The following is a 27,704-nucleotide window of genomic DNA, read 5'->3' as shown; positions in this document are numbered from 1 at the left end:
GTATCAGATGATTAATTTTACTAGGGCAAGTCTGGCTGCATCTGGCTTCCTTATTCTGAGGCTAATCAGAATATTTGCTAAACTGGGAGTAGGTAGGAAGAGTGGAAGACCATTATGTTGCACCCATCTCTAATTTGTCATATATATTTCAACAACTAATGAGTATATCATTGGATCTGTGAAAGGAAATTTCTCGAGACTTTTTGCCGATTTGAAATGCCTTTAATGTCAAATTGGTTTGACATGTGGCCCTCGACACGTGTTTCTCTGTCAGATTTTTACGGACAGTTCCTCATGAAGGATTAGCCTTACATTCGGCATCAATTTTCAAGTACAACAGAAAAAACATACATTTCAGAGTAGCATTATTGAGTGATATTTGGCGACATTTATATAAATTTAAACAGAAACGAAATTTGGCTTAGTCGTTGAATTAGGGAGCCACAGTTATACTTAGAGCTCTGAAAAGATTATAATCACCACTTTAATCTGGCATAAAAAAGTATGACAAAGTGGACATGATACCAAGTATAGCCACTTTTCTCTCTGTCTAGGTCCTTTAACAAATTAAGCCATTACCACGCTTACAGCAAAGTTAGCCAAAGCAAGCAGTCATTCCAACTACATGAGTCCTAATGTAGTGGAACCTAGGTTTTAAGCACAACAGCGAGTACAATATCTCCAAAGTCTCTAATTCAACAAGCACGCCAAATTTTGTTTCTGTTTAAATTCATAGAAATGTCACGCCAAATATCACTCAACTAATGCTACTCTGAAAAGTATGTTTTTTTCTGTTTTTGTACTTTGTAGCTGTTTTGAAAATTGATGCCGAATGTAAAGCTAATCCCTCTTGAGGAACTGTCAGTAAAAAACTGACGAAGAAACATGTGTCTAAGGCCACACTCACAGTTGACAAACCAATTTGGCATTAAAGGCATTTCAAATCGGCAAAAAGTCTCATGAGAAATTTCCTTTCACGGATCCAATGATATACTGCAACATAATGGTCTTCCACTCTTCTTATTCACATACAGCATTCACTCACTCATTGCATGAGAGCATCAGAAGTGACCTTCCCAAACATTTTATATCCCCTGCACCTGTTCCAAATAGACAGAGGGACATGTTTTTCCACTGTGCTCTTAAAAATGCACATCTTTTGAAAATTGCCATTTTCTTGAAAATGCCCAGAACCCCCTTTCCACCCTCTGCTTTGAGCAGTTGTGCATTTGGTGGGAAAGGAGCACCTCAATATCCACAACTATGAAGCACACAATTAAAAGGTCCTTTGTGCACGGTTCACCACCTTTTTGGTACAAGTGAAAGGAATGAGCATCCCATCAGTTTCACCAAACACGTTTTGAAAATCGTGGCACAATGGTTTATCCATACTGATCACTTCCTTACGATGTACGTTCATTACAGAGAGTGGGATTCGAGGTGTCAGAGAGGGAATGGGAAAGGACACACTAGAAGGAAAGGGTGCATGGGTTTTTTACTGCTTCTTAAGTCATTAATCCCAGATTTGCTCATAAGCAGGTATTGTGTTAAACACCATTAGCTCCAGAACAGATAATGTGGCTGGAATCTTTAGCCCCAGAGTACGTACTGTGCATGGCATCTTTATGTAATGGCTTAGCAGGTACTGTATAAAACGTCATTAGTTCCAGGGCAGGTACTCACTGTGTCTGAAATCGGTATCCCAGATCCGATACTATGTCTGTAATTATTTGCCCAAGGGCAGGCACTTACTGTATCGGAAGTCATTCGCTCCAGAGCCGGTATTGTGTCTGCACTCATTCCCTCCAGCCAGCGGATGTGATGGGCCTTTACCATTAGCGCTAGAGAAGGAAGTGTCTGCTGGTATTCATCAGTGTTGTTTCTGTGTCTGCAGCCAATAGACCTAGAACAGACAGTGTGCCTGCAGTTATTAGACCCAGAGAAAGTACAGGATCTGCAGCCATTACCCCTGGGGGAATCATTCCTTTCAGAGTAGGCACTAAAACTGGAGACAGTACACGCCTGCAAACATTAGCCGTCACAGATTATATATGTGTATTACACCAGACCACGGTCTGTGTAGTAGCTGCACAGCAGTTACTGCGTCTGCGAGCATTGCAGAGCCTGAACCGGACCGTAAATGAGCTTCGGAGCAGTTACTGTCTCTACAATATCAACAACAGGCTGCCCCGTGTAATTTCAAAACCAGATGTTTAGAAAATCATGCACTTACAATATTTAATTTCAACAAGTGATAAGTACAATACAAGGAATTACAACTTCAACGTGCATTCGTAGAGATTGCAAAAGGGCTCCGCTTAACAATATAACAACAAAGGGATGAGAACGATCTAAGTTAATGGACGCTAAAAGAAATGCATATAAAATTCTCTGCAAGAGCTGGATCGCATGCACTCACCTGATGCTACCTGAACACTGAAAAGGACCGTTTGTTAAACGTAAACTCTACTTCTCATCCAGGAAACTGACCATAACAATGCCCGCCTACTTTTGTTCACGTGACTATGGGCACGTTCCCTACCATTCACGTGGCGTCTGACATCATCATTGTGCTTTTCGTGCACGGTTGCCAGTGCAACTGGAATCTGCGTGCTCTTGGCTGCCTGTGGTCTTGTCCTCATCGTGATTTTTGTGAGCGGGAAGGAGCTCAGGCTGCAAGAGCAACAGGAATCTGTGTGCTCCTGGGTGGCTGAGATTACAATTGGCATTTTGTTCGGGAAAGTTCCTGCAAGACACAAGATGCAGACGGTGGAGTGGAAAATTACATTTACTTTAAAAATCATTTTCATCTATTCAATGGGAAGGGTATGGAGGGCTAAGAAAAGGAACAGTGCAGAGACAGTGGATGGTGTTTAACTAATCAAAGGGGGCTAATAGGGGAATTTAATGTTTGATGAGTGGGTTTGGGATGATTAGTTTTACAGGCGGTCGGCTGGGGCTATGCACGCTGTTCGGGAGAGGCTCATAGGCATCTTGGTGTGGGTCTGCAAGGGAATGGGGCATCTTGCTATGTGGAGGGAGGATGGGGCATTATGGTATTAGTCTAGAGGTAGGGATGGGGCATCTTGCGGTCTAAATGGTTGGATAGGGGCACGCTGGTGTAGGTGTGGAGGGAAAGGGGCTTGCTGATGTGGGTCTGCAAGCAAAAGGGCATGCTGATGTGGGTCTGGGTGAGGGATAGGGGTACATTGGTATGGAGGGAGGGATAGGGCACATTGGTCTGGGTCTGGGAGGGGGATGGGGCACATTGTTGTGGGTCTGGTGCAGGGATGGAGGCACATTAGGGTGGGTTTGGAGGGAGGTATCGGGGCACATGGGTGTAGGTCTGGAGGGCAGGATGGGGGCACATTGGTGTCGGTCTGGAACAAGTATGGGATATGGGCACATTGGTATGGGTCTGGAGTGAGAGATGGGGCCACAGTGTGGGTCTGAGGGCGGGATGGGGCATCTTGGTGTGGTTCTGGAAGGAAGGGAATGGGGCACATTGGTGTGAGTTTGATGGGGGCACATTGGTCTGGGGGGCACTTATTTTTTTTCTGGGAGAGGTATGGGGCATATGGTGTGGGTCTGGAGGGAGGTATGGGGGCACAGTGTGGGTCTGGAGGGAGAGATGGGCCATCTAGGTGTGGGTCTGGAGGGCAGGATGGTGGCATCTTGGTGGGGTATGCAATGGATCGATGAGGCACATTGGTGTTGGTCTGTAACAGGTATGGGGCATCTGTTGGTCTGGAGGGTAACATGGGTCATCTGGATGTGGGATGGGGCACCATGGTGTGGGTGGGATGGGGATATCTTTGTGCATCTGGAGGGTGGGATGAGGGTATCTTGGCGTGGGTCTAGAGGGACGGGATGGGGCACATAGGTCTGGAGGGTTGGGGCCCATTTGTCTGGGACTGAAGGGTGGAGTAGGGCATCTTGGTGTGTGGAGATGGATTTCTTTGAGTCTGGAGGGCAGGATGGGGCATCCTTCTGTGTGGAGAGGGATAGGGCATCATGGTATGGGTCTGGTGGCTTCGGGGGGAGGTTGGTGGCATCTTGGGGTCTGGCTTGGAGGGTTGTTGACATCTTGGTTGGGTCTGGCTTGGAGGGTTGGTGGCATGGCATATTGGTGGGCTCTGGAATGGAGGGATGGGGCATCTGGGTGTGGGTCTAGACGGAGGAATACAGCATCTTGGTGGTGTCTGGGATGGAGGGATAGGGGCATCTGTGTGTGTCTAGAGGCTTGGTGGCATCTTGCAGTGTGGGTCTAGGAGGGATGGGGCATATTGGTGTGGCTCTGGGGGGAGGTATGGAGGGAGAGATGTGGGTACAGCGGGTCTAGAAGGCAGGATGGGTCATCTAGGTGTGGGTTAGGAGGGTGGGATGGGGCATCTTGGTGTGGGTGGGTTGGGGACATCTTTATGCACCTGGAAGGTGGGATGGGGCATCTGAGAACCTGCATGTTCTGGGCTGGCTGAGATTTTGGTGGGCATTGTATTCGGCATGCCGGGGGTGTTTCTGCAAGACACCAGATGGAAATATGTGGGGGAGGGTGCGTCAAGCAACCAGAATCTGCATGCTCTTGGCTGGCTGAGATTAAGGTGGGCATTTTCTTCGAGGTACCGGGAACAGACCAAATGGAGATGGGGAAATGGAAAGCAACCAGAATCTGCGTACTCTGGCTGAGATTAAGGTGGTCATTTTCTTCGGCATACCGGAAAAGTTTCTCCAAGGCACCAGATGGAAACGGGGCGGGCGGGAGCGGAAAATTACATTTACTTTAAAAATCATGTTCATCTATTCAACGTGAAATGTATGGAGGGCTAAGAAAGGAACAATATAGGTACAGTGGATGGTGGTGTTTAAATGAACAAAGGGTGCTAATGGGATTCAATGTTTGATGAGTGTGTTTGGGATGGGTGGTTTTAGAGGAGGTCGGCTGGGGCTATCTGCGTGTGGTTCGGGAGAGGCACATGGGCATTTTGGTGTGGGTCTGCAAAGGGGATGGGCCATCTTAATATGTGGATGGAGGATGAAGCATTGTGGACTTGGTCTAGAGGGAGGGATGGGGCATATTGGGGTGTGAATGGTTGAATAGGAGCACGCAGTTGTGGGTCTGTGGGATAGGGGCACGCTGAGGTGGGTCTGGAGGGATGGGGCACTTTGGTGTTGGTCTGGAGGGAGGGATAGGGCACATTGGTCTGGGTCTGGGAGGGGGATGGGGCACATTGTTGTGGGTCTGGTGGAGGGATGGAGGCACATTGGGGTGGGTCTGGAGGGAGGTTCGGGGCACATGGGTGTAGGTCTGGAGGGCAGGATGGGGGCACATTGGTGTCGGTCTTGAACAAGTATCGGATATGGGCACATTGGTGTGGGTCTGGAGTGAGAGATGGGGCCACAGTGTGGGTCTGAGGGCGGGATGGGGCATCTTGGTGTGGTTCTGGAAGGAAGGGAATGGGGGCACATTGGTGTGAGTTTGATGGGGGCACATTGGTCTGAGGGGGCACTTATTTCTTTTTCTGGGAGAGGTATGGGGCATATGGTGTGGGTCTGGAGGGAGGTATGGGGGCACAGTGTGGGTCTGGAGGGAGAGATGGGCCATCTAGGTGTGGGTCTGGAGGGCAGGATGGTGGCATCTTGGTGGGGTATGCAATGGATCGATGAGGCACATTGGTGTTGGTCTGTAACAAGTATGGGGCATCTGTTGGTCTGGAGGGTAACATGGGTCCTCTGGACGTGGGATGGGGCACCATGGTGTGGGTGGGATCGGGATATCTTTGTGCATCTGGAGGGTGGGATGAGGGTATCTTGGCGTGGGTATAGAGGGACGGGATGGGGCACATAGGTCTTGAGGGGTGGGGCCCATTTGTCTGGGACTGAAGGGTGGAGTAGGGCATCTTGGTGTGTGGAGATGGATTTCTTTGAGTCTGGAGGGCAGGAAGGGGCATCCTTCTGTGTGGAGAGGGATAGGGCATCATGGTATGGGTCTGGTGGCATCTTGGGGTCTGGCTTGGAGGGTTGGTGGCATGTTGGTGCGCTCTGGAATGGAGGGATGGGGCATCTGGGTGTGGGTCTAGACGGAGGAATACAGCATCTTGGTGGTCTCTGGGATGGAGGGGTAGGGGCATCTGTGTGTGTCTAGAGGCTTGGTGGCATCTTGCAGTGTGGGTCTAGGAGGGATGGGGCATATTGGTGTGCCTCTGGGGGGAGTTAGGGGGGAACATGGGTGTGGGTCTGGAGGGAGAGATGTGGGTACAGCGGGTCTAGAGGGCGGGATGGGTCATCTAGGTGTGGGTTGGGAGGGTGGGATGGGGCATCTTGGTGTGGGTGGGATGGGGACATCTTTGTGCACATGGAAGGTGGGATGGGGAATCTGAGAATCTGCATGCTCTGGGCTGGCTGAGATTTTGGTGGGCATTGTATTCGGCATGCCGGGGGTGTTTCTGCAAGACACCAGATGGAAATATTAGCGGAGGGTGCGTCAAGCAACCAGAATCTGCATGCTCTTTCTTGGCTGGCTGAGATTAAGGTGGGCATTTTCTTCGAGATACCGGGAACAGACCAAATGGAGATGGGGAAGTGGAAAGCAACCAGAATCTGCGTACTCTGGCTGAAATTAAGGTGGTCATTTTCTTCGGCATACCGGGAAAGTTTCTCCAAGGCACCAGATGGAGACGGGGCGGGCGGGAGCGGAAAATTACATTTACTTTAAAAATCATGTTCATCTATTCAACGTGAAAGGTATGGAGGGCTAAGAAAAGGAACAGTGTAGGTACAGTGGATGGTGGTGTTTAACTGAGCAAAGGGTGCTAATAGGGGGATTCAGTGTTTGATAAGTGTTTTTGGGATGGGTGGTTTTAGAGGAGGTCGGCTGGGGCTATCTGTGTGTGGTTCGGGAGAGGCACATGGGCATTTTGGTGTGGGTCTGCAAAGGGGATAGGCCATCTTAATATGTGGATGGAGGATGAAGCATTGTGGACTTGGTCTAGAGGGAGGGATGGGGCATATTGGGGTGTGAATAGTTGAATAGGAGCACGCTGGTGTGGGTCTGGGGGATAGGGGCACGCTGAGGTGGGTCTGGAGGGATGGGGCACTTTGGTGTTAGTCTGGAGGGAGGGAAAGGGGCACCTTAGTGTGGGCCTTTGAGGGAGGGAAAGGGGCACATTAGTGTGGGCCTGGGAGGGGAATGGGGGCACATTGTTGTGGGTCTGGTGGAGGGATGGAGGCACATTGTTGGTCTGGGGGGGAAGTATGGGGCATATGGGTGTGGGTCTGGAGGACGGGATGGTTCATCTCGGTGTGGGCCTGGAGGGCACGATGGGGGCATCTTGGTGGGGTCTGCAATGGATGGGGCACATTGGTGTCAGTCTGGAACAGGTATGGGATAGGGGCACATTGGTGTGGGTCTGGAAGGAGAGATGGGGGCACAGTGTCGGTCTGGCGGGTGGGATCGGGTCGCTTGGTGTGGGTCTGGAGGGAGGGGATGGGGTACATTGGTGTGGGTTCGATGGGAGGGGTGGGGCACATTGGACTTGGTCTGGGGGAGGTGTGGGGGCACATTGGTCTTGGTCTGGGTGGAGGTATTAGGGCATATTGGTGTGGGTCTGGAGGAGGTATGGGTCATCTAGGTTTGGGTCTGGAAGGCAGGATGGGGCATTTTGCTGTCAGTCTGGAACAGATATCGGATAGGGGGAGATTGGTTTGGGTCTGGAGGGAGAGATGGGGGCACAGTTTGGGTCTGGAGGGGGGATGGTTCATCTAGGTGAGCCTGGAGGGCAAGATGCAGGTATCTTGGTGGGGTCTGCAATGGATGGATGGGGGCACATTGGTGTCAGTCTGTAATGGGTATGGGGCATCTGTTGGTCTGGAGGGTGAAATGGGTCATCTAGGTGCATGAGGGCATATGGGTGTGTGTCGAGGGAGGTATGGGTGTGGGACTGGAGGGGGTGATGGGGGCACAGTGTGAGTCTGGAGGGTGGGATGGGTCATCTAGGTGTGAGTCTGGGGGGCAGGATGGGGCATCTTGGTGGGGTCTGCAATGAATGGTTGGGGGCACATTGGTGTTGGTCTTGAACATGTATAGGGCATCTGTTGGTATGGAGGGTGGCATGGGTCATCTAGGTGTGGGTTGGAAGAGTGGCATGGGTCATCTAGGTGTGGGTTGGGAGGGTGGTGGGGCATCATGGTGAGGGTGGGATGAGGACATTTGTGTGGGTACATTGGTGTGGGTCTGGAAGAAGAGATGGGGGCACAGTGTGAGTCTGGGGGTTGGGATGGGGGCTTCTTGGTGTGGGTCTGGAGGGAGGGGATGAGGGTACATTGGTGTGGGTTTGATGGGAGGGGTGGGGCACATTGGTCTGGAGGGAGGGCTGGGGGCACATTGGTCTGGGTCTGGAGGGAGGTATGAGGGCAAAATGTGGGTCTGGAGGGAGGGATGGGTCATCTAGGTGTGGGTCTGGAGGGGAGGATGTGGCATCTTGATGGGGTCTGCAATGGATGGACGGGGGCACATTGGTGTTGGTCTGGAACAGGTATCAGATAGGGGAATATTGGTGTGGATCTGGAGGGAAAGATGGGGGTATCTTGTTGGGGTCTGCAATGGATGGATGGGGCACATTAGTGTCTGTCTGTAACGGGCATGGGGCATCTGTTGGTCTGGAGGGTGGAATGGGTCATCTAGGTGTGGGTTAGGAGGGTGGGATGGGGCACCTTGGTGTGGGTGGGATGGGGATATCTGCAACTGGAAGATGGGATGGGGCATCTTGGCGTGGGTCTGGAGGGATGGGATGGAGGGCCCATTGTCTGGGTCTGAAGGGTGGGGTAGGGCATCTTGGTTTGTGTAGATGGATTTCTTGGGTTGTGTCTGGAGGGCAGGATGTGGGCATCCTTCTGTGTGGAGAGAGGATGGGGCAGCATGGTATGGGTGTAGAGGGGGGGGGGTTGGTGTCATCTTTGTGGCGTCTGGCTTGGAGGGTTGGTGGAATCCTGGTGGTGTCTGGCTTGGAGGAATGCAGCATATTGGTGGGGTCTGGCTCGGAGGGTTGGTGGGCTATGGAATGGAGGGATAGGGGCATCTTGGTGTCGGTCTAGAGGGAGGAATGCAGCATCTTGGGGTCTAGAGGCTTGATGGCATCTTGGTGTGGCTCTGAGAGGGAGGTGTGAGACATCTTGGTGTGGGTCTGGCAGGGTGATGGGGGCACATTGTTGTGGGTCTGGGGGAGGCATGAGGGCATATGGGTGTGTGTTGGGGGAGGTAGTATGGGTGTGGGTCTCAAGGGGGTGATGGCACAGTGTGAGTGAAGGGCGGGATGGGTCATCTAGGTGTGAGTGGAGGGCAGGATGGGGCATCTTGGTGGGGTCTGCAATGAATGGATGCGGGCACATTGGTGTCGGTCTAGAACATGTATGGGGCGCCTGTTGTTCTGGTGGGTGGCGTGGGCCATCTAGGTGTAGGTTGCAAGGGTGGCATGGGTCATCTAGGTGAAGGTTGGGGGGGCATCTTGGTGTGGGTGGGATGGGGACATTTGTGTGCATCTGGAGTGTGAGATGGGGCATCTTGTGGGTCTGGAGGGAGGGGATAGGGGCACATTGGTGTGGGTTTGATGGAGGTATGGGGACATCTTGGTGTGGGTTTGGGAGGGATGGGTCACATTGGTCAGGTGGGATAGGGCATCTTGATGTGTGGAGGGAGGATGGGACATTGTGGTATGGGTCTGGGTGGTTGGTGGCATCTTAGTGGGGTCTGGCTTGGAGCACTGGTGGCAGCTTGGTGGGCTCTGGAATGGATGGATGGGGCATCTTGGTGTAGGTCTGAGAGAGAGATGGGGCATATTGTTGTGGGTCTGAGAGGGAGGGATGGGGACTATTGGTGTGGGTCCAAGGGAGGGATGGAGCATATTGGTGTGGGTCTGAGAGCGAGGGATGGGGCATATTGGTGTGCGTCAGAAGGAGGGATGGGGCATATTGGTGTGGGTCTGAGAGGGAGGAATGGGGCACATTGGCGTGGCTCTGGAGCGAGGGATGAAGCACATTGGCATGGGTTTAGGGTGAAGGATGGGGCATCTTGGGTTCTGGCTTGCAGGGTTGGTATCTGGGATAGGGGCATCTTGGTGTGGGTCTACAACGGAGGGATGGGGCATTTTAGTGGGGTATGCAATGTAAGTATGAGGGCATCTTGATGTGTGTCTGGAGGGAAAAATAGAGGCACATTGGTTGGGAGGGATGGGGCACATTGGTTTGGGCATGGAGGGCGGGATGGGGGATCTTGGTGTGCCAGAGGGAGGATGCAGGATCATGGAATGGATCGAGAGAGAGGGATGGGGGCATCTTGGTGGGGTCTGGCTTGGAGGGTTGGTGGCATCTATGTGTCTGGAATGGGGTATGGAGGGAGGGATGAGTGTATCTTGGTGTGGGTCTGGAGGAAGTGATGGGGGCACATTGGTGTGTGGAATCTAGGTGTGAGTGGAACACAGGGTGGTGTGTGGAGGAAGGGATGGGGAATCATGATATGGGTCTCAAGGTTTGCATGGGGCATCTTTGTGGGATATGGAATGGGGGCATCTTGGTGTGGGTATGAAGGGTGGCATGGGGCTTCTTGGTGTGTGGAGAGGGATGGGGGCATCTAGGTGGGCTCTGGAAAGGAGGGATGTTGAGGTATCTTGGTGGGCGTCTTGAGGGCAGGATGGGGGCATCTAGGTGTGTGGAGGGAGGCAGGCATCTTGGGGTGGGTCTAGAGGGAGGAATGCCAGATCTTGGTGGGGTCTGGCTTGGGGGGTTGGTCGGCTCTGGAATGGAGGGATAGGGGAATCTTGGTGTGGGTCTTAAGGCATATTGGCATCTTGGTGTGGTTCTGGGATGGGGCACATTGGTGTGGGTCTGAGGGAGGGATGAGGCACATTGGTGAGGGTCTGGAAGGATGGATGGGGCTCATTGGTCAGTGGAGGAATGGTGGCATCTTGCTGTGTGTAGGGAGGGTGGAGCATCATAGTTTGGGTCTAGATGGAGAATGGACAGTAACTGCAGGTGGCTATGAACTGTTCCGTGGCGTCACCACACCCTATTCCCTGGGCTCTATGATAGATGTCCAGTAAAATGATATCATCCCTGCCCCTGGGCCCCACAGCGTCTAACACTGTCACAATCAACGTGATTATGTGTGTATGCAACGTGGTGGGGGTCCAGGGGGAAAGCTTGGTATTTTTGACTGGACATCTATGATAGACGTCCAGTCAAAAAATACCATCCCAGTCCAATGGGCTCCACAGTGCCTCAGAAGGAGAGCTGATTTTGGAAGGTGGGTAGGGGCACTGTGCAATAAAGGCATTTATCGTTCACACAAGCATCCATCACCATACACTCATAACACACGCATACACGCATCCATACACATATTTAAATACAAAATAAATTACCATAAATGTATCTTCTGTCCCGACTCGGAAGTTTCCTCCCCAGGGCTCCAGCTCCTGCATTGTGAACAGGAATTGGGAAGAAAGAGCTTCCTGGTTCCTACACACGCATTCAGTGGTCTGCGTGTGGGAGCTGAAACGACCTGCTCTCCTGCTCTAGCCTGCTCTGTATGTGCAAGGAGGCGCATGAGCTCCCCCCTGCCCTGCTTTCCCCCATTCAAAATGAATTTCCTGGAAGGGGCGGGGGGCGTGCCACCCAGTTTGAATACCTCAGGTCTAGAGGGAGAGATGGGGAATCTTGGTGTCTGGTATGGAGGGAGGGGCATCTTGGTGGGCTCTCTAAAGGAGGAGTAAGGCATCTTGCGGTCTGGGATGGGGGCACCTTGATGTGGGTCTAGGGTGAAGGATGGCGACAGAAGGATGGGGGCATCTTGGTGGGGTCTGGATTGGAGGGATGGTGCCAAAAATAGTTGAAGTTCTCCCCCTTGCACTCCACACATTGATAGCCCTCAAACAAAACAATTCCTTTCTCTGCACTTTTGATGCTAGGTCTAAGCCCCATGCAGTGTCCAACCATCACTCAGCGTGTGTATCTGCTGGCACAATGATGTGTATGGCTCGGGCTCCCGATACATATGAACGAACGGCACTTAATTTTGCACTTTCTCATTCCTTGCATATGCGAGCTGTGTGGGACAAAGTACTAGGCGTTGTCACTTCTTCCCCGAGGGGGAGCCCTTTCCTGTGAGACCGCTAGCCGATAGTACCCGTGGGGAGTGGTATAATGCGAGAAGATCTCATGGGGGAAACTCCTACCTCTGGGGATATGGATGACCATCGCACCCCCACATACTCCAGATCCTCTATCCTTGTCTACTTTCTATATAGACCTATGTACTGTGGTAAGGCTGAATATCTTGAGATCCTTGAAAGTACTGGGACGAGCGGGCCCCGTGGAGTGATGAAGATAGCACCAGTGAAAGAAACAAGGCACTAATGAGCCTAGGGACAGCTGGGCAACATTGTATAAAGATCGACAGTGGACTTAACACAGGGAGACTGTCACGGGCAGCCGCACAGGGTTGCAGGTGTGCTGATCAGCGAACGTGGGAGATTCAAATCTGCGTTCACGATCCGGAGGGAGAGCGCTACAAGGCTGCTGACGATCGGCCGCGTCTTATGGTTGGAGGGTTTGCAGGAGCAGGCCTTTGCTCGGTGCTGCCGAAAGGAGGCAGGAACACAGACGGTAACCGGGAACACCATCACGGGCCATAGAGGAAACAAGCTGCTGCAGAATGGAATGCCGGCTGGCCCAGGAACCCCTGGTGATGTGCCGAGACCCCATACAGGTTAAGGGGTGGTGCAGGAGATTGCAAGGGAATGCTGGGTGGCTCAATAAGAGGGTGCACACAGTTGTCCCACAGCGTTTGGGCAAGCACTACGCTGGGGTGGCACGGCAGGAGGCATACAACTCCCCTCTTCATCGTCACAGTTGCAGAATAAATCCTGCTGACCTCGAGAAGGGGCGAAGACCCCGAGCATATTAAAAGAGACCCAGGAATTGAGAATCCCTTACAGCAGTGGCGGAGAGGAGCCAACTGATAACCAAAGGAGGGTTAGACACCCTCCCCAAACTACGAATTATCTTCCTTGTGGCAGTACTTGGCAGGAGAGTGAGCCAAGTTGGCCAGAGCAAAGAAAAAAAGAATCCAGGGTCTGGAACCCAAAATATGAGAGCAACACAAGTCCTCTTCCTTGTTGCAGTTCTTCAAGAAAGGCAGACCAAAGAAGGAGAGTAGCAAGGGTCGTGGACACACCCAAAAGCTTAGAGATAAGAGTGAAGTTGAAGAAAAAGACCAGTGGAAAGGAGTCATTCCCCCCTGGTTATAACTGATACCAGGAGAAATGAACCATTCTCTTTGTAAACTGAACTAGTGGGAAAGTCCGGAAGTCTGGGGAAAGGAGCCATTCCCCCAGACATTTTGTGAAACCGAACAACAGGAGAACAGAGACACTCTTGTGGTCCATCCAGAAGGAGTATTAAAGTGTGCGGGGAGAACTTTACCAAGCCTGGGGAAGGGAGATATTCCCCCTAATAACATGTGACACACAAGACTGTGAAAACTGGTTTTGACAAGCCATGTACCCTAAACACAGGAGAAGGGAGTTATTCACCTGGGACAACAACACATATGCTTTATTTTATAGTTTGTAGTGTAAGGGATAGGAGTAAGGTTTTCTTGACACAGGACGGTGGACACTCGACTTGACAAATACTCTGACAGTCACCTTATCTCTTTAGTTGGGGTAGGGAAGTGCCCCCTTAACCCCAAATATAGGGACAGTCAGGTTTTCTCTTTCCTTTTATTTGAATAAACATCTTTAACCCCAATCATGCCACCTTTGTGTCAGTCTCTTTCTTCTGCACCCTTACCCCTGGTATCTCCCAACCACCTATCCAACCGTAGTACTTTTCAATAACCGTGTCTCACTTAGACTACGTACCTGTTCCACGTCTTCCGTCCGTCGCGTTTTTTGGGGCTGTTCCAGAAGTGATCTGGTGAAACGGCAAGCCGGGACTGCAGCCCCAAGAACATGACTACCTGGGGATACCGGACCAACTTCCCACAACATGTGGTTGCTTCCCCTGATTACCCTGATGCAAGGACAGTGCGAACACTGACTAGGGAAGCAGAATGTTCTTGCCAGATGATGGAGGTGGAGGCTCTGAGGGATGGTCTCAGGAATCCAACTGAAGCGGCAGCAGACATGCTACAATAATTATGTGGAAAGGAACTAGTACAAACAGGAAGCGGGGAACAATCCAGGACAAGGAAGGAGGAAGATCCAAGGGTGGCAGGAGTGGAGGGAATAGCAGGAGACCAGGCAGGAACAGATGAAAAAGGGACACTCGTCAAGGCAAACGGGAAAGGACAAAAAGTAAGGCTGGAATTCACAAAGGAGAAGCCAGGACACTTCAGGCAGGGAACTGGCTGAGCACATTACGACATGCTAAGCTGAGGTAGAGAGGGTTTTAAATACCCAATCCTCTTTGATTGCGCGGAACCCGGGAGCTGGACCACCACTCATGCGTAGTGAAATGATCATGGCAGTGCCCAGGAGAGAGCTGCATCTGTGGGCAGCCAACCTCACAGGCCTTGCTGGGTGCAGACGTCAGCGAGGATAATGTTAGGGCAAGCGCCACATGTAAGGTCTATTGAATGTATGTGTGCGTGCGCGACTGTGTGAGAGCTGGATTGAAAGTGGATGCGTGCATGTTAGTATGACTATGGGTGTGTGTAGATCTGAATGGAGATGTGTGGGAGTGTGTGACAGTAAGGCCCTTCAGCTGCCTTCCTACATCACATGGTAATCACATATAGAGTTTCGAGACTGTAAGGAAGGCATGGTATTGAAGCAGACACAAGTGATCACAGTTCAAGGGCGTTTCTTAAACTGTACAATGGGTGAGATAAATGCCTAATCTAAACCTAAATCTAAGATGGGAGCAAGCTGCGACCATCAAAAAATAATGCTATCCAAGTGGAGTCTAGTCAAATAAAATGGGCCTATACTAAAGAACATATTGCCAATCCTCACTGCTATGCTACAAAATTAGTGTGGGATAATGTTCACAAGAAAAGAAAGAAGTGTTCATAAAATGATAAGTCAGGATGGTATAGATGGGATCTCACTTCCTCACATTTTTAGCACGGGACATGGCGGGACTCCTGGGCCTCTCCAGCATAAGGCTAGAATTCCTCTCAGCGATATCAGGACCTCCTGGGGCCAAGTCTCTTTTCTGTAAAGTCTCTTGCCGCAGAGGGCCTGATGGACTATAAACAACATACAAAAAGTTCACAAGGGTTACTTTTCACGTTGGGCTATTATTCTGCGCACCTTGGATCCACCTCAGCCGGGCTCTCATCCTTCCTTGAATAGCCTCCATCAGTTGGATTCACAGCGGCCTTTCATTCTAAATATCATCTGTAATATTCAAGTTTCTCAATGTCTTTTTAAACAATCATCCACTGTGGACAACCTTCGGCCGGGTTCACTCTTGTCAACCCTATGTTCACGTGTGTATCATAATTCACCCTGATTCGCAGGCGTCCCTCAGCCGGGTTCACATTTGCCAGATACACAGTTCACTTTGCTTCATCACAATACAGGATTCACTTCCCTTCGCTTTCCGCATACCAACGTGTCAAAGACTTTCGATTGTACAAGGGGTTTGACTTAACGCTTGTAGGACCACTTTGACACTTCACACCGGCCTCTCCTAGGGGATCTTGGTATTTGTAGTTTCAACTGTGTTTTGTTATAAATTCATAAACACAAGTTCTTTGTTCACACTATGTTGCCTTATTCCAACCGTGGGCTCAACACCATCCGGTTTACTATCAGCTTGCTCTGACCCACCGGCTGTGCTGAACCTGTTGGCTTTTCTTGCCTCTGGAATCAAGGACAGCACCCTGGTAGCAAGCGTGCCTCCCTGCCTGGGTTATCAGTGCGGGAGGCCCCTGTGCACTGTTGACACCGTACACATGCAGCTGTAATTCCCGGTCTTGACTCTGTTCTCGGAAGCTTTGCAGGTCTGGGTTGAAAAGGGCAAGAGCACTTCCCTCCTGGTCCTTTCAGGAGGTATTGCCGCCGTTCACCTTCATTTGAACTGCCGTCCTGGAATAGCTGCCTCCTCGTGCGTTTGGCGTTGCTCAAAGTGTGCTCTTGTGCTCCACCTTTTATTCCTGTGGGGAAGGGAAAGGGCTGTCAAGTGTGTGTCGTTGGTGTCAATTGCCTGATCCCTGTGCTGGGACATGTCAGGTAAATGGCTCTAGTGTTAGTCTGTTCTCTTTTGATGTGTAAGAAAGTGTTTTTGTCGGAAAAGGGGGTGTTGAGCTTCTAAATATTCTACGGGGTAGGATGGGGGAATAGGTGTTACATGGAAGGGGGTACTGCGTCTCTCCCTTTGGTGTCCCACTTACACCCCCCGAAGACCCCAACCCAGGTGATCCTCCCCACTGGTCCACCCCCAGGAACTGGATCCAATAGCGATGGCTATGTCCTGGCGACCTGGCAGCAGATCTCCGGGGACTAGCGTGTGAGACTCCTTCAAGTTTCTCACATACCCTTCCTCCATGCAATGTAGCTGCATCTGCTTCACAGGGGAACCAGGAAAGGAAATCTACATTCCCCCTGGTCCTTACCTTTCCGGTGTTGCACCGTGAAGCAGTAGAGCTGCAGGTCTAGAAACCATTGTATGACCCTTTGGTTGGAGTCTTTGCGTTGGCTATTCCAACCTAGGGGAGAATGGTCTTTGACTAGTGTGAACTTTCTTCTTATGAGGTAGTATCTAAGGTGAATAATGGCCCACGTGATGGCCAGGGCCTCTAATTCCAGCACAGAGTAATTATTTTCACGTGGCAAGAGCTTGTGACTTGTAAACAAGATGGGGTGTTCTAATCCGTAGTAAACTTGAGATAGGACTGCTCCTAGCCCTGTAAGAGAGGCGTCTGTTTCCAAATACTTGTGTCCTAAGATTTCATCCATTAGACGTTGAAAAGTGGCTTAGTGCGTCGTGTAAACCGAAAGGGAGGACTTTCAATTAAAACATTCCTTGTGGCGTTGAAACACTGTCTTTTCCTTATCTGGCCCATATACCGGGGCCTGCCAGTTGTTACGCTCACCTGGTTCCACGGGGGCGCCACCCAAGAGTTGGGGTTCAGATGTCCCTCCTTGCAATGCCCAGATGTGACCAGCGGAAGAGTTCTGCCTGGAATACAGGTAAGCTATGTTCAGGACTGGGCAACCGGGGTAAACAGCTCCCACCTCCCTGTAGGTCTGCGACCCTTCTGGACTTGCCCTCACCTTGTTTTAGATGTTGGCAGGTCCTCCATCCTGCTGTCTTGGCAGGGCCGCGTTGAGCTTGGTGGGCAATGGCGATCGAGTTGCTTCACTGATGCCGGCCCATCTTGAGTCTTTCAGGTAGGTCTTATTGCTGTGAATATTGCTGTTCTTGCATGCCTTTTAAACAATGTCTTTTTCTTCCTAGATACGCGGAAGTCCAATATGTGGCAAGGCGGAATCTGTGTTTCGCCGGTAAGTATGGACATTTATGGAGTGCCTTGATGCGGTGAGTAGGCGCTATGTGCTGCGCTTAAGATGCCTTGCCTTTGCTAACCTGTTATCTTTTCCTCTCCACAGGTCGCTGTACTCGGCCGGAGTATGGAATTTCCGTAGTGATGCTGTTTGAGGAGCAGCTGGCGAGGTAAGCCTTTCGGCACAGTTCGTTAATTGTGCAATGTTTAATGCCTTGTTTCTTCTCTTTTACAGGTCCGTTGATCCGAAGGAGCGCTGGTTCCAGGATGATGGTCGGAAGAGCTGCGGACCGCTGGCGATGAAGTTCAGGTAAGCTGCTGCCTTTTTCTCACGATGTCTTCTCCTTTCCTTTGCAGGTGCTGTTCTCACAAGGTTCGTGGCTGAAGATGAACACGGTGAGCGTTACGTTGCAGTAATGCAAACTAACGCGAAGCGTGTCAGTCTATTCGGGTGTGGTTTAAATAGCTTCAAGAAAGAAGTCCAGGTAAAATAGTCCCCATGATACCACACCCAAAAACACTACACTGCAAGCCTGGTTTCAAGGAGCCAGGTTATGAGGATGCCTCCACATGACTGGCATTAATGAAAAGTAGTTCCCAAGCACAAGTCCATATTGAAACATGAGCCTGGCACCAAAGGCGCCAGGACTGGCCCCAAGAAGGCCTAGGCTGCAATTTCTTGGGTTCAGTGGGGACTGGAATCAAGACTCTCCCTGGCCCATAGGTTGGCCAGGGGGTCTTCAGAGTGTGGGTCGTGACACCAGTACCCTTTTGTTAAGTCTAGGGTGGATGAAAAGGTGGCTGCGCCGAGTTTATCTTGATGCGTGCCATGGGATAGGCATTGAAGTCGGAAATTGCATTCACTTGACGAAAATATATGGAAAACCTCCAGGAACAGTTAAGTTTAGGGACCAAAACAATAGGGGATGACCATGGGTTCGAAGAAGGCTCGATAATATTTGCTTGCAACATTTTGTTTACTTCCTCCACCACTATCTGTTTACGAGTGTTAAGATGGATTTCTGAATTCTGACCTGGTGGGCAGAGGTTCAGAAGGCCAGCCTAGTTTCTTGGAACAGGGCAACCTTCTGGACAAGCCAGACCAATCAAGGTAGCGTTGGTGGCGGTCAAGACTAGGTCTCAGGAGGGGTGAGGGTGATTGAAAGCCCACAATGAGCACATGCAGTAAATGACACTACAAATTACTCTGTATCAAAAATAAATGAAAAGTAACAGCTGCCACCAGCTCTGTCCAAGGCACATTTGTACATTCACCGAAAAATCCTTTGAGGGTATCTAGGGCCTTAAAAATGAAAATAGGACCACAGCGCACTGTATTGTAAGGAACCTTTACTTTGTTCTCTTGATGCCAAGGTGACCAGCAAGGTGGACTTCATGCGCCAGCTGCAAGAGGAAGAGTCTTACAGAAAGGGGAACCACCAACCTCCTATGGTCTCCTTCTGTAGACTCTGTGGGCTCACTGCAGAGGAGCCCACCTTCCTAATAAATCCTGTGCTTCCAGGAGGTTCACCCTCAAGCTGGGAGCAGGCCGGTCTCCTTAGGCCTTCCAAAGACGGGCACTCACATTGGCCCTTACTAAACTCAACCCTCGCAGGACCACCTTCAACTAATAAACTTTGGAGTTCAGGGTGGTCATGTGGATTAAGAATTTCAGGCAACACCTCTTCCTCATCAGGTTCGGGTGTTTGGCCAACTACCTCCAACTTAGTGGTAGGTGAGTTGGGAGAATGTTTTCTTTCCCTTTGTTCACTCCTTTAGCCTTGTGTTTCCCCTTTGGCTTGGGCTTTGCCTTGGTCTTGGCCAATGCAGCCCTTGTTTGTAACCTTGTGCATGGTCTATCTGCTTTGTCACCCACAAGATCTAAGTCTCTAGATCATTCCCCAGGAGGACTTTACATGGGACTTGCATCTGTATGCTCACTGGAATCCTGACCATTGTACCATTGATTTACAGGCATTACTGGGAACTGGGCATCAGGGGAGCTCTGGCAAGCAACTCTGGGGTTACCAATGTGGAATCCACCACAATTCTGTTGGCCCCACTATCCCCAAAGGCAGGAGTATCTACTCCATTGATTAGCACACTGTCCTTAAAATAGTGTTTGGTATTGTCTGTAATGCTAGCACAAGCCTCTGAGACTTTAGGATCCCAGGAACCCAGGTAAACTAGGACTACCTCAGATCCTATCCAACTGAGGAATGAGTCTGAGTAGAAGGATGCCCCTGTGATTTCATCTTCCTCATAGGAGGGGAAGGCCAGACTCACAGAGTGGACCTCCAAGGTCTTGACCTTACATCTGGGGTCCCCCTTCACATGGGCATTTCCTCCACAAGCCACACAAGATCCATTGGGTCTTGGGCTATAGGGAGGCTTACTATAACCAGAGGTCTGTCTAGGAGTATAACTCCCACTACCCTGAACCTTCTCTTTAAACCTACCCTTGAATTTCTTTTTGTGGCTCTTTTGGGAGGACATTTTATCAGATCCCCCCACCCTCTTTTCTTTGTGCTTTTTCTCCCTCCTCCTGCTTACCAGGAGTAATCTTGTCCTTATGGGACACTCTGTGTGACACCCATAAATCTTCTGCAATGGCCAGCTTCTTAGGATTTTACTCCTTTGAATCAGCCAAGAGCTGCTTAAGTGCAGGGTAACAAGATGCACAAAAATATATTCAAGCATGACTAAACATATCATACCCTCAAAGGTGGAGACTTTATAGCCTTCAACCCAGCCAGTCAAGTCTTTCAGGGAATCAGTAACATAGGACACCCAATTGTTACCTTCTTTCTTTTTGTACTCTCTAAATCTCTTTAAGAATTGGGCAGGAGTCTTCCCATACTTTAAGTTGAGAGTTTGCTTTAATTTGGCAAAGTCTACTCTTTCAGCCTTAGACATTTCCATAATGGCACTGCAGCGAGAATGGGGTGGTCGCCTGAGCAGCCATGCAATTTTGTCAGCATCCACAACCTCTTGAACTTCACATGCATACTCAAATGCAGTTAACCAGCCCATAATGTCTTTCCTTTCATCATACACACTCATCAGCTCTTTAGGAAACAGTTGATGAGAGGAGGACCCATGCCCAGATCCCTTGGAGGAGCTAGTTGTAGCCTGAAGCTTGGCCAGTTCCAACTGGTGATCCCTATCCTTCTGTTTTTCTGCCTGCTCAACTTTCAGCTATGCCATGTTGAACTCAAGCTCCTTCTGCTTAAACTGCAGTTCTTGCTTCTTGAATTGAAGCATAGCTTCAGCATCAGAGCTGGCAGAGGAAACCTGGGACTTCACATCATCCCTGTCATGGGCCCCATGGATGAGTGCAGCGACAGCTCTGTTAGAGCTGTCAGTGAGAGCAGCCCAACCACCTTCTGCTGAGGTAATGGCATCGAGTTGCACCTCTTGCCAATTCATGATCCTTTGGATCATTTTACTCTTTGTACCTTGAGCAGATAAGCCTCTCTCAGTACACATCATTCTCAATGTTTCTGACTTGGAAACATTCAAGGTTATATTGGTTGTTTCCATGTTTTAAGGTTATTAGCCTTTACTGTTATGTTACTACTAAGGTCTCTGTGTCCTGGGTAAGTGTAATCTGAGTACCTTTACCAGTGCGCAACTCTGGGTACATTCAATCCTATCCCACCAATTTGTTAGGATGGATTTCTGAACTCCAGTACCCTTTTGTTAAGTCTAGGGTGGATGAAAAGGTGGCTGCGCCGAGTTTATCTTGATGCGTGCCATGGGATAGGCATTGAAGTCGGAAATCGCATTCACCTGACGAAAATATATGGAAAACCTCCAGGAACAGTTAAGTTTAGGGACCAAAACAATAGGGGATGACCATGGGCTCGAAGAAGGCTCGATACTATTTGCTTGCAACATTTTGTTTACTTCCTCCACCACTATCTGTTTACGAGTGTTAAGATGGATTTCTGAATTCTGACCTGGTGGGCAGAGGTTCAGAAGGCCAGCCTAGTTTCTTAGAACAGGGTAACCTTCTGAGCAAGCCAGACCAATCAAGGTAGCATTGGCGGCGGTCAAGACTAGGTCTCAGGAGGGGTGAGGGTGATTGAAAGCCCACAATGAGCACCCACAGTAAATGACACTACAAATTACTTGGTCCGGTGTATATATAAAAAATACATGAAAAGTAACAGCTGCCACCAGCTCTGTCCAAGGTACATTTGTGCATTCACCGAAAAATCCTTTGAGGGTGTCCAGGGCCTTAAAAATGAAAATAGAACCGCAGCGAACTGTACTCTAAGGTACTTTGTCCACTGATAAAATGTTGCTAAAGAATAGCAACAAAGTGAAAGACTAAGGGAAATAAAGTCTCCCAGTACTGACTGTCTTAAGGGCATGTCAGTTTCCCCATAACAAAATGAGCAAAAGCCCAGCAGAGTACAGCAGAAGGCTGGGCTCCACGGGGAAATGTCAACAACGGGCTTCCAGGAGTCTATACGTTTTTAAATTAACCACTTTTCCCTTGGGTGTTCTAATATAGTGGCATGTACCCTTTATTGTTCCTGTTTTTTTCTGAAAATAAATCGGGGAATGATGTAACTATATGATATGATATTTTATTTATACCACGCCCATACACAAGTGTTTCAAAACGCAACGAGGCAGGGGAGGGGAACAAGGGTGGCCAAGACAACGATCCTACTAGGCCCAGTGACATTGAGATCGCGCTAGTGCAGGGGAGAGGAAAGGGGAAAAGTGCCGGGGGAAGGGGAGGAGGGACAAGTGCAGGACATAGGATCTAAACATCAAGAAACAAGAAGTGCGGCCAACGGGTGGAAGTGCAAGGTTAAGTGCAGAACAGCAAGGGATAGATATTGCAGGTAGGGGGACTGTAGGGTTACAGACACAGCCCCAAGTGTAGGATTGCCGGGAGGCAGTGCGGGTGTGCAGCTGGGATGCCAGGGACCTGGGCCCGTAGTTCAGAGGGCAGCCAGGTAACCAGTGCGGAATCAGACAGGAGATCAGCAGGGAAGAGGAAGAGAGAAGGCAGAAGCAAATAGAAAAGTCTTGAGCTGGTTCTGGAACCAGAGATGGTTCTGCTCAAGTTTCAGAGAGGCAGAGGGGCTGTTCCAGAGGGAGGCGCCAGCAGAAGAGAGAGAGCTGCACCCAGCGCGTTGCTTGGAAAAGCGCCTGGCCCTCAAGGAGTTGAAGGTGGAGGAGCTAAGGGCTTGAGTAAGAAGATACTTCAGAAGAGAAAGCTGGAGATATTTTGGTGTCAGGCCCCAGAAGGTCTTGTGGACAATGCAAAGGGTCTTGAATTTGATCTTTGCAGCCACTGGAAGCCAATGGAGGGATTTCAGTGCTGGAGAGATACAATCCCTGGACTTGAGGCCAAGGGCAAGTCTTGCAGTCCTGTTCTGGATGAGTTGCAGAGGGCGGAGAATAGAGGCAGGCAGATTTAAAAAGAGGCTGTTAAAGCAGTCAAGCCTAGAGAGAACCAGGGCTCTAGAAACAGTGAGCCTCTGGGGGAAGGAGAAGAGAGGGAGAATACCTCTGAGGAGGTGCATTTGGTAGTTTGACTTCTTAGAGACGTCAGACATGTGAGGAGAGAAGGAGAGTGTGGAGTCGAAGATGACCCAGAGGCTCTTAGCCTCCCAGGTGGGAGCAGAAGGAGGGCCAAGGGTGGCCGGCCAGAGAGCGAGGGGAAAGAAGGGTGCTGGTGTGCCAATGAGGAGGATCTCCATCTTGCTGGCATTCAGGCAGAGATCGTTGGCGGTGCACCAATCTTGGATTGCAGAGAGACAATCTGGGATGAGAGAGGGAGAAGAAGTGGCATTGGGGAGCCTGAAAGCGAGTTCGGTGTCATCCGCATAGCATTGGAAGTTGGCGCAGAAAGCAGCAATGCAGTGGGCGAGAGGTGCTAGGTATTGGTTGAACAACCAGGGAGAGAGGTTTGACCCCTGGGGAACACCACAGGTGGAGAGAGAGATAGAGGAGAGGACGGGCCCAAGTTTAACCTGGGAGGGTCGATCAGAGAGGAAAGAAGTTAACCAGTCCAGAGCCTGATCAGTGATAACCAGATTATCACAGAGCCGGTTGAGCAGGATGACATGGTTAACCATGTCAAAGGCAGAGGAGAGATCAAGTAAGATGAGGACAGAGGGGAGATTAGAATCAAAGTTAGAGGGCAGGTCTTCATGGATGTTCAGGAGAGCGGTTTCCGTGCTTCTGGCTGCTCTGAAACCAGACTGATGGTCATGGAGACAGCCAACAGATTCAGTGTGAAGATTAAGCTGGGAGATGGCAAGCTTTTCCAGGAGTTTGCCCAGGAAAGGAGTGATAGAGATTGGGCGATAATGAGCCGGAAGGGAGGGGTCGGCTGAGGGCTTCTTGAGAAGAGGGTGCACAAGAGAGTGCTTCAGGGGGGAGAGGGGAAGGTACCGGAGGTGAAGGGGTGGTTGCAGAAGGCTGACAAGGCTGGGGCGAGGGTGTCAATGTGGTCCTTGATGGTTTTGAAAGAACAGGGAAGAACCTGTTTAGATGAGGTTTTCATAGGTCGACTTGTCTAGAAACCTCATCGGGGAGACTAGAGGAAAGGCAGAGAAGGGAGTGGGTGGCCACAGGGGGGCTGGAGGGAGATGAGAGCATGGGGGAGAATCTGAGAGGGTGGACAGGATGTCCTGAGTTTTAAAGATGAAGTGAGAAGCCAGGGCCGTACAGAGGGCTTGGGAAGGCACAGCATAGGTACTGAATGAGGCAGGATTGGCCAGCTCCTTGAAGATTTTAAAGAGTTTGGCCGAGTTGTCAGATGCCGCAGAAACTCAGGCTTGGATGTGAGCTCTCTTCTTAGTGAGGACAGAGAGTCGGTATTGCCTTTGGAGTAGGCGACAGGCCAGTTTGTCAGAGGGTGTACAGGATGCCAACTGTTTCCTCTAAGCCACCCTACAGTTGTAAGGGTGACGAGGTCTGAGTCATACCAGGAGTTGCACTTGATTTTAGGCTTCATGCATATCCTCATAACAGGAGCAAGTACATCGAGAGTATTAGAGATAGCAAAGAGGAGCATGGAAAAGGCTGTGTCAGAATGTGTGTCAGACAGAGGGGCAGGAGGGGGAGAGAAAGATGCAGCAAAAGCCGCAGCTGACACACGCTTCATGGGTCGAATGACTGAGAAGGTGGGTGGCAGTGTGGGGGTAGGCTTGACCTGAGGATTAGAGAGAGAGAGAGAGAGAGACGAGACGAGAGGAGAGGAGAAAGTGGTCACTCCAGGAGAGAGGAGTGGTGAGAGAGAAAGAGAGAGAGAGAAAGAGAGAGAGAGGGAGAGGTCTGAGGAGATCAGAACATCAAGAGTGGGCCCTGCAGAGTGAGTCGGGCCAGGGAAGAATAGAGAGAGAGAGGGAGTTGCAAAGGTCACAGAACAGTCCCGTGACGGGGCATGAAGCATCCAGATGGATGTTGAAGTCTCCAAGGAGGAGGAGTTGAGTGGCCGAGGCCTGGGGGGAGGAAGGGAGGTCAGCCCACTCACAGTGGAAGGAGGTGATCAGACCAGGTGGACGGTAGATAGTTGCCACTGTGAGAGAGTGGCCAGGAGAGTGAGCGAGTCAACAGAATAGGTCTGCATAGGAATGATAGAGGCAAGAATCCACTCCGGGAAGATCAAGGCTACACCCCCACTGGAACAGTTGGTTCTGGGTGCAGAGACGATCTTGTAGCCATCAGGAAGGAGAGTGTCAAAACTTGTGACAGAGCTGGCCATGAACCATGTTTCAGTGAGACCAAGGACATCAAGGGCGAGATCTTTCAGGAGACGGCAGATAACAGAGGAGTGTTTGACAGATAAGCTAGAGTTAAGATTGGCTAGGTGGAGAAGGTTGCCATTCTTGAAAGACTTTCGGGGAGGCGTACAGATCGGAGGTACTCCCTGCAGAGGTGTAGAAGGAGCCTGAGGGAGGGCTGAGGAATTTTTAGGAGAGGGCAAGGTAGCCGAGGATGAGGCCACCAAAGTGGTGCAGAGGAGCCAAAGAAGGTAGAGAAGGGGCAGCAGGAGAGGAAAGGAAATTGATAAGGTGTGGGAAGCGTCAATCAAAGAGGAGGAAGTTGGCTGAGGGCCTTGGACCAAGACAGTGCCATTGAGGTAAACATTGATATGACCTTAGAGGAGAGGACGGAAGCAAGAAGGGCCTCCCACCGAGTGCCACCATTAATGGGGAAGTAAAAGTAAGGAGAGAGCACAGAGACCATGTGAGGAGTCCATAAGTCTGGCGAAGGAACGACAAAGAGGATGTCGGTGAGGGTCTGTCTGGAGGAAGTGCTGATGTAGGTATCGGCTATAGGGAGGCCTGGGTTGGAGATCAGGATCTCCTATTTGAACTTCTTTCTACCAGACTTAGTGCGGAGGGTAGGATAGTTGATAGAGAAAGAGTTGGAGAAGATAGGAGAAACAGAGAGCACCATAGGAGATGTGGAAGAGGGGTCAGAGGAGAGAGGGAGGATGGGGAATGAAGGAAGAATGGAAGTGGGGGGGGTGTACACCAGGGGAGAAAACTGGGGTGAATGCGGAAGAGATGGAGCAATACAGGACAGCAGGACAGATGAAGCGCAATGAAGCCACTGGGCACAGCTAAGTTCAAATTTAGCAGGGCAGATGAAATCACAGTAAAGCCACGGGGCACAGCTAAGTTTAAAAATCAGCAGGGCAGATGAAAAACAAAGTGCAGCCCTGGGCGCAGCTGGAGGTAAGAGAGTGGAAGTCTAGGTGAAACGGAGAGAGGGAGGGAAAGTCAAAGATGATCGAAGTGATGGTTAGTAAAGTGACTAGCCCCAAGGAGTGAAAGTGACACAATCATCACTCTATGCTCTGAGGGAGAGCAGGGTCACATCAGTCACAGTGCGATCGTGTGGGGGTGTCGGGGCAGCCCCCTCAGGCCCGGCCAGGCAGCGGTCAGGGATACAGGGCCTGGGAGGCGGGCCGGCAGATCTTCTTGTTGTTGAATAGATAGCTCTGGAGGAATTAGTTCAAAGCTATCTATTTCTTCTGGAACCAAACAGGATAGTACTTTGGCCTGGGTGGCTGACGGGTTCTCTTTCCACTCTTTTAAAAGATTTATGTGATATAAATGGACCTTCTGTTTTCTGTCCGGTTGGGCTACTTTATAAGTACATGTTCCCATTCGTTCCAATATTTCATAGGGCTCATGCCATTTAGAAACAAGCTTGTTTTCGGAGGTGAGTAATAGGACCAATACTTTCTGTGTTATGGAAAATGATCTTTAGCTGGGGGCGTGGCTTGGTGAGCCATCGGGAAGATGGCCTCCTGAGTGCCTCTGGCGATGCGAGTGCAGAGAAGGAGAAATTAAGCTCTCTTTGTCCCTCATTTTCCTGCCTGGAATGTCTGCGCGGGGTCAGCGCTGTGCTGCTGTTTCAGCCTGCACTCCTATGCTCTGGTGGTGCCTGTATCCAGAGTTGTGTCCCTGGTTGGTGTGGGCTGCATGGCAAAGTGGATAATGGCGGCTTTACACCCGTCCGGCTGCTGAGAAGTGCGAGACTTGTGCTGCGACCCCGACTGCTGCTCCTGGTCTGGGCCGCTTGCAAGCTGTCTGCAGGCCAGTGAAGTCTGCTGGTATGGCGGGGGGCTGCTGAGTGAAGCCCCGCCTCGGGGTACACATCGGTGCAGAGGAGCCCAGTGCTGCGACCTGACTGTTGCTCCTTGTCGGGGCTGCTTGAGCGGTTTGTGGGCTAGTGGAGGCTGCCGTTGTGGCGAAGGGGCCGCCGAGAGGAGTCCAGCCGCCGGGGACATGGCGGTGTGGAGGAGGATGGTGCCCCGCAGAGGTGATTGGAGGGGCCGGCGCTGTTGCTGCCGTGATGCCTGGGGGGCTCCTTGAGACCTGCGGAGTGCAGATCGTGTCTGGAGCTACGGGAGAGGAGGAACCCTGCATCCCGTGGGGAAGTGAGGTAAAACGGGACTGCAGGGGAGTTCTTCCTTCCTCACAGTGAATACGCCTGGGCTCCACCGTGTGGTGCAAGCCAGTGAGTGTGGGGATCTGCCCCCCCAGGTGCGAGCAGCCTGGTGTGTGGGCATCCACGAGGCCAGCCTTTGTGCTGGCTGTGGACTGTACAACATTGCAGCTTCAAGCTATGGGAAATACACACTGCCAGGTAGGTGCTGCTCATGATTAGCGTGTGGGCACATTGTGTGAAAAGGGGCCTGCCCGGAACA

General features: G+C 50.8%; 1 protein-coding gene across 3 annotated transcripts in view; it reads right to left on the bottom strand.

The window, feature by feature from the left end:
- The window catches only part of DDX41 (DEAD-box helicase 41), a 503,186-nt gene that overhangs the window by 341,118 nt on the left and 134,364 nt on the right, over positions 1 to 27,704 (bottom strand). The window contains exons 1-2 of one of the 3 annotated variants that reach the window (XM_069651512.1): positions 2,420 to 2,519; positions 1,753 to 1,903 (exon numbers count right to left, since the gene is read on the bottom strand). The exons of 1 other annotated variant lie outside the window; for it this stretch is intronic. In XM_069651512.1, coding sequence (XP_069507613.1) covers positions 1,753 to 1,836 — 84 coding nt within the window. In that variant the 5' untranslated portion in view covers positions 1,837 to 1,903; positions 2,420 to 2,519. Of the gene's footprint in view, positions 1 to 1,752; positions 1,904 to 2,419; positions 2,521 to 27,704 lie in introns of those variants that run through there. One more of the 3 variants, XM_069651513.1, reaches the window with a different exon arrangement.

The sequence above is a fragment of the Ambystoma mexicanum genome, chromosome 3p (genome assembly GCF_040938575.1).
Source record: "Ambystoma mexicanum isolate Mex_15411 chromosome 3p, UKY_AmexF1_1, whole genome shotgun sequence".
Classification (NCBI taxonomy): domain Eukaryota; kingdom Metazoa; phylum Chordata; class Amphibia; order Caudata; family Ambystomatidae; genus Ambystoma; species Ambystoma mexicanum.
Note: the sequence above shows the minus strand (reverse complement) of the source record. Positions and strands in the feature narration are given on the sequence as shown.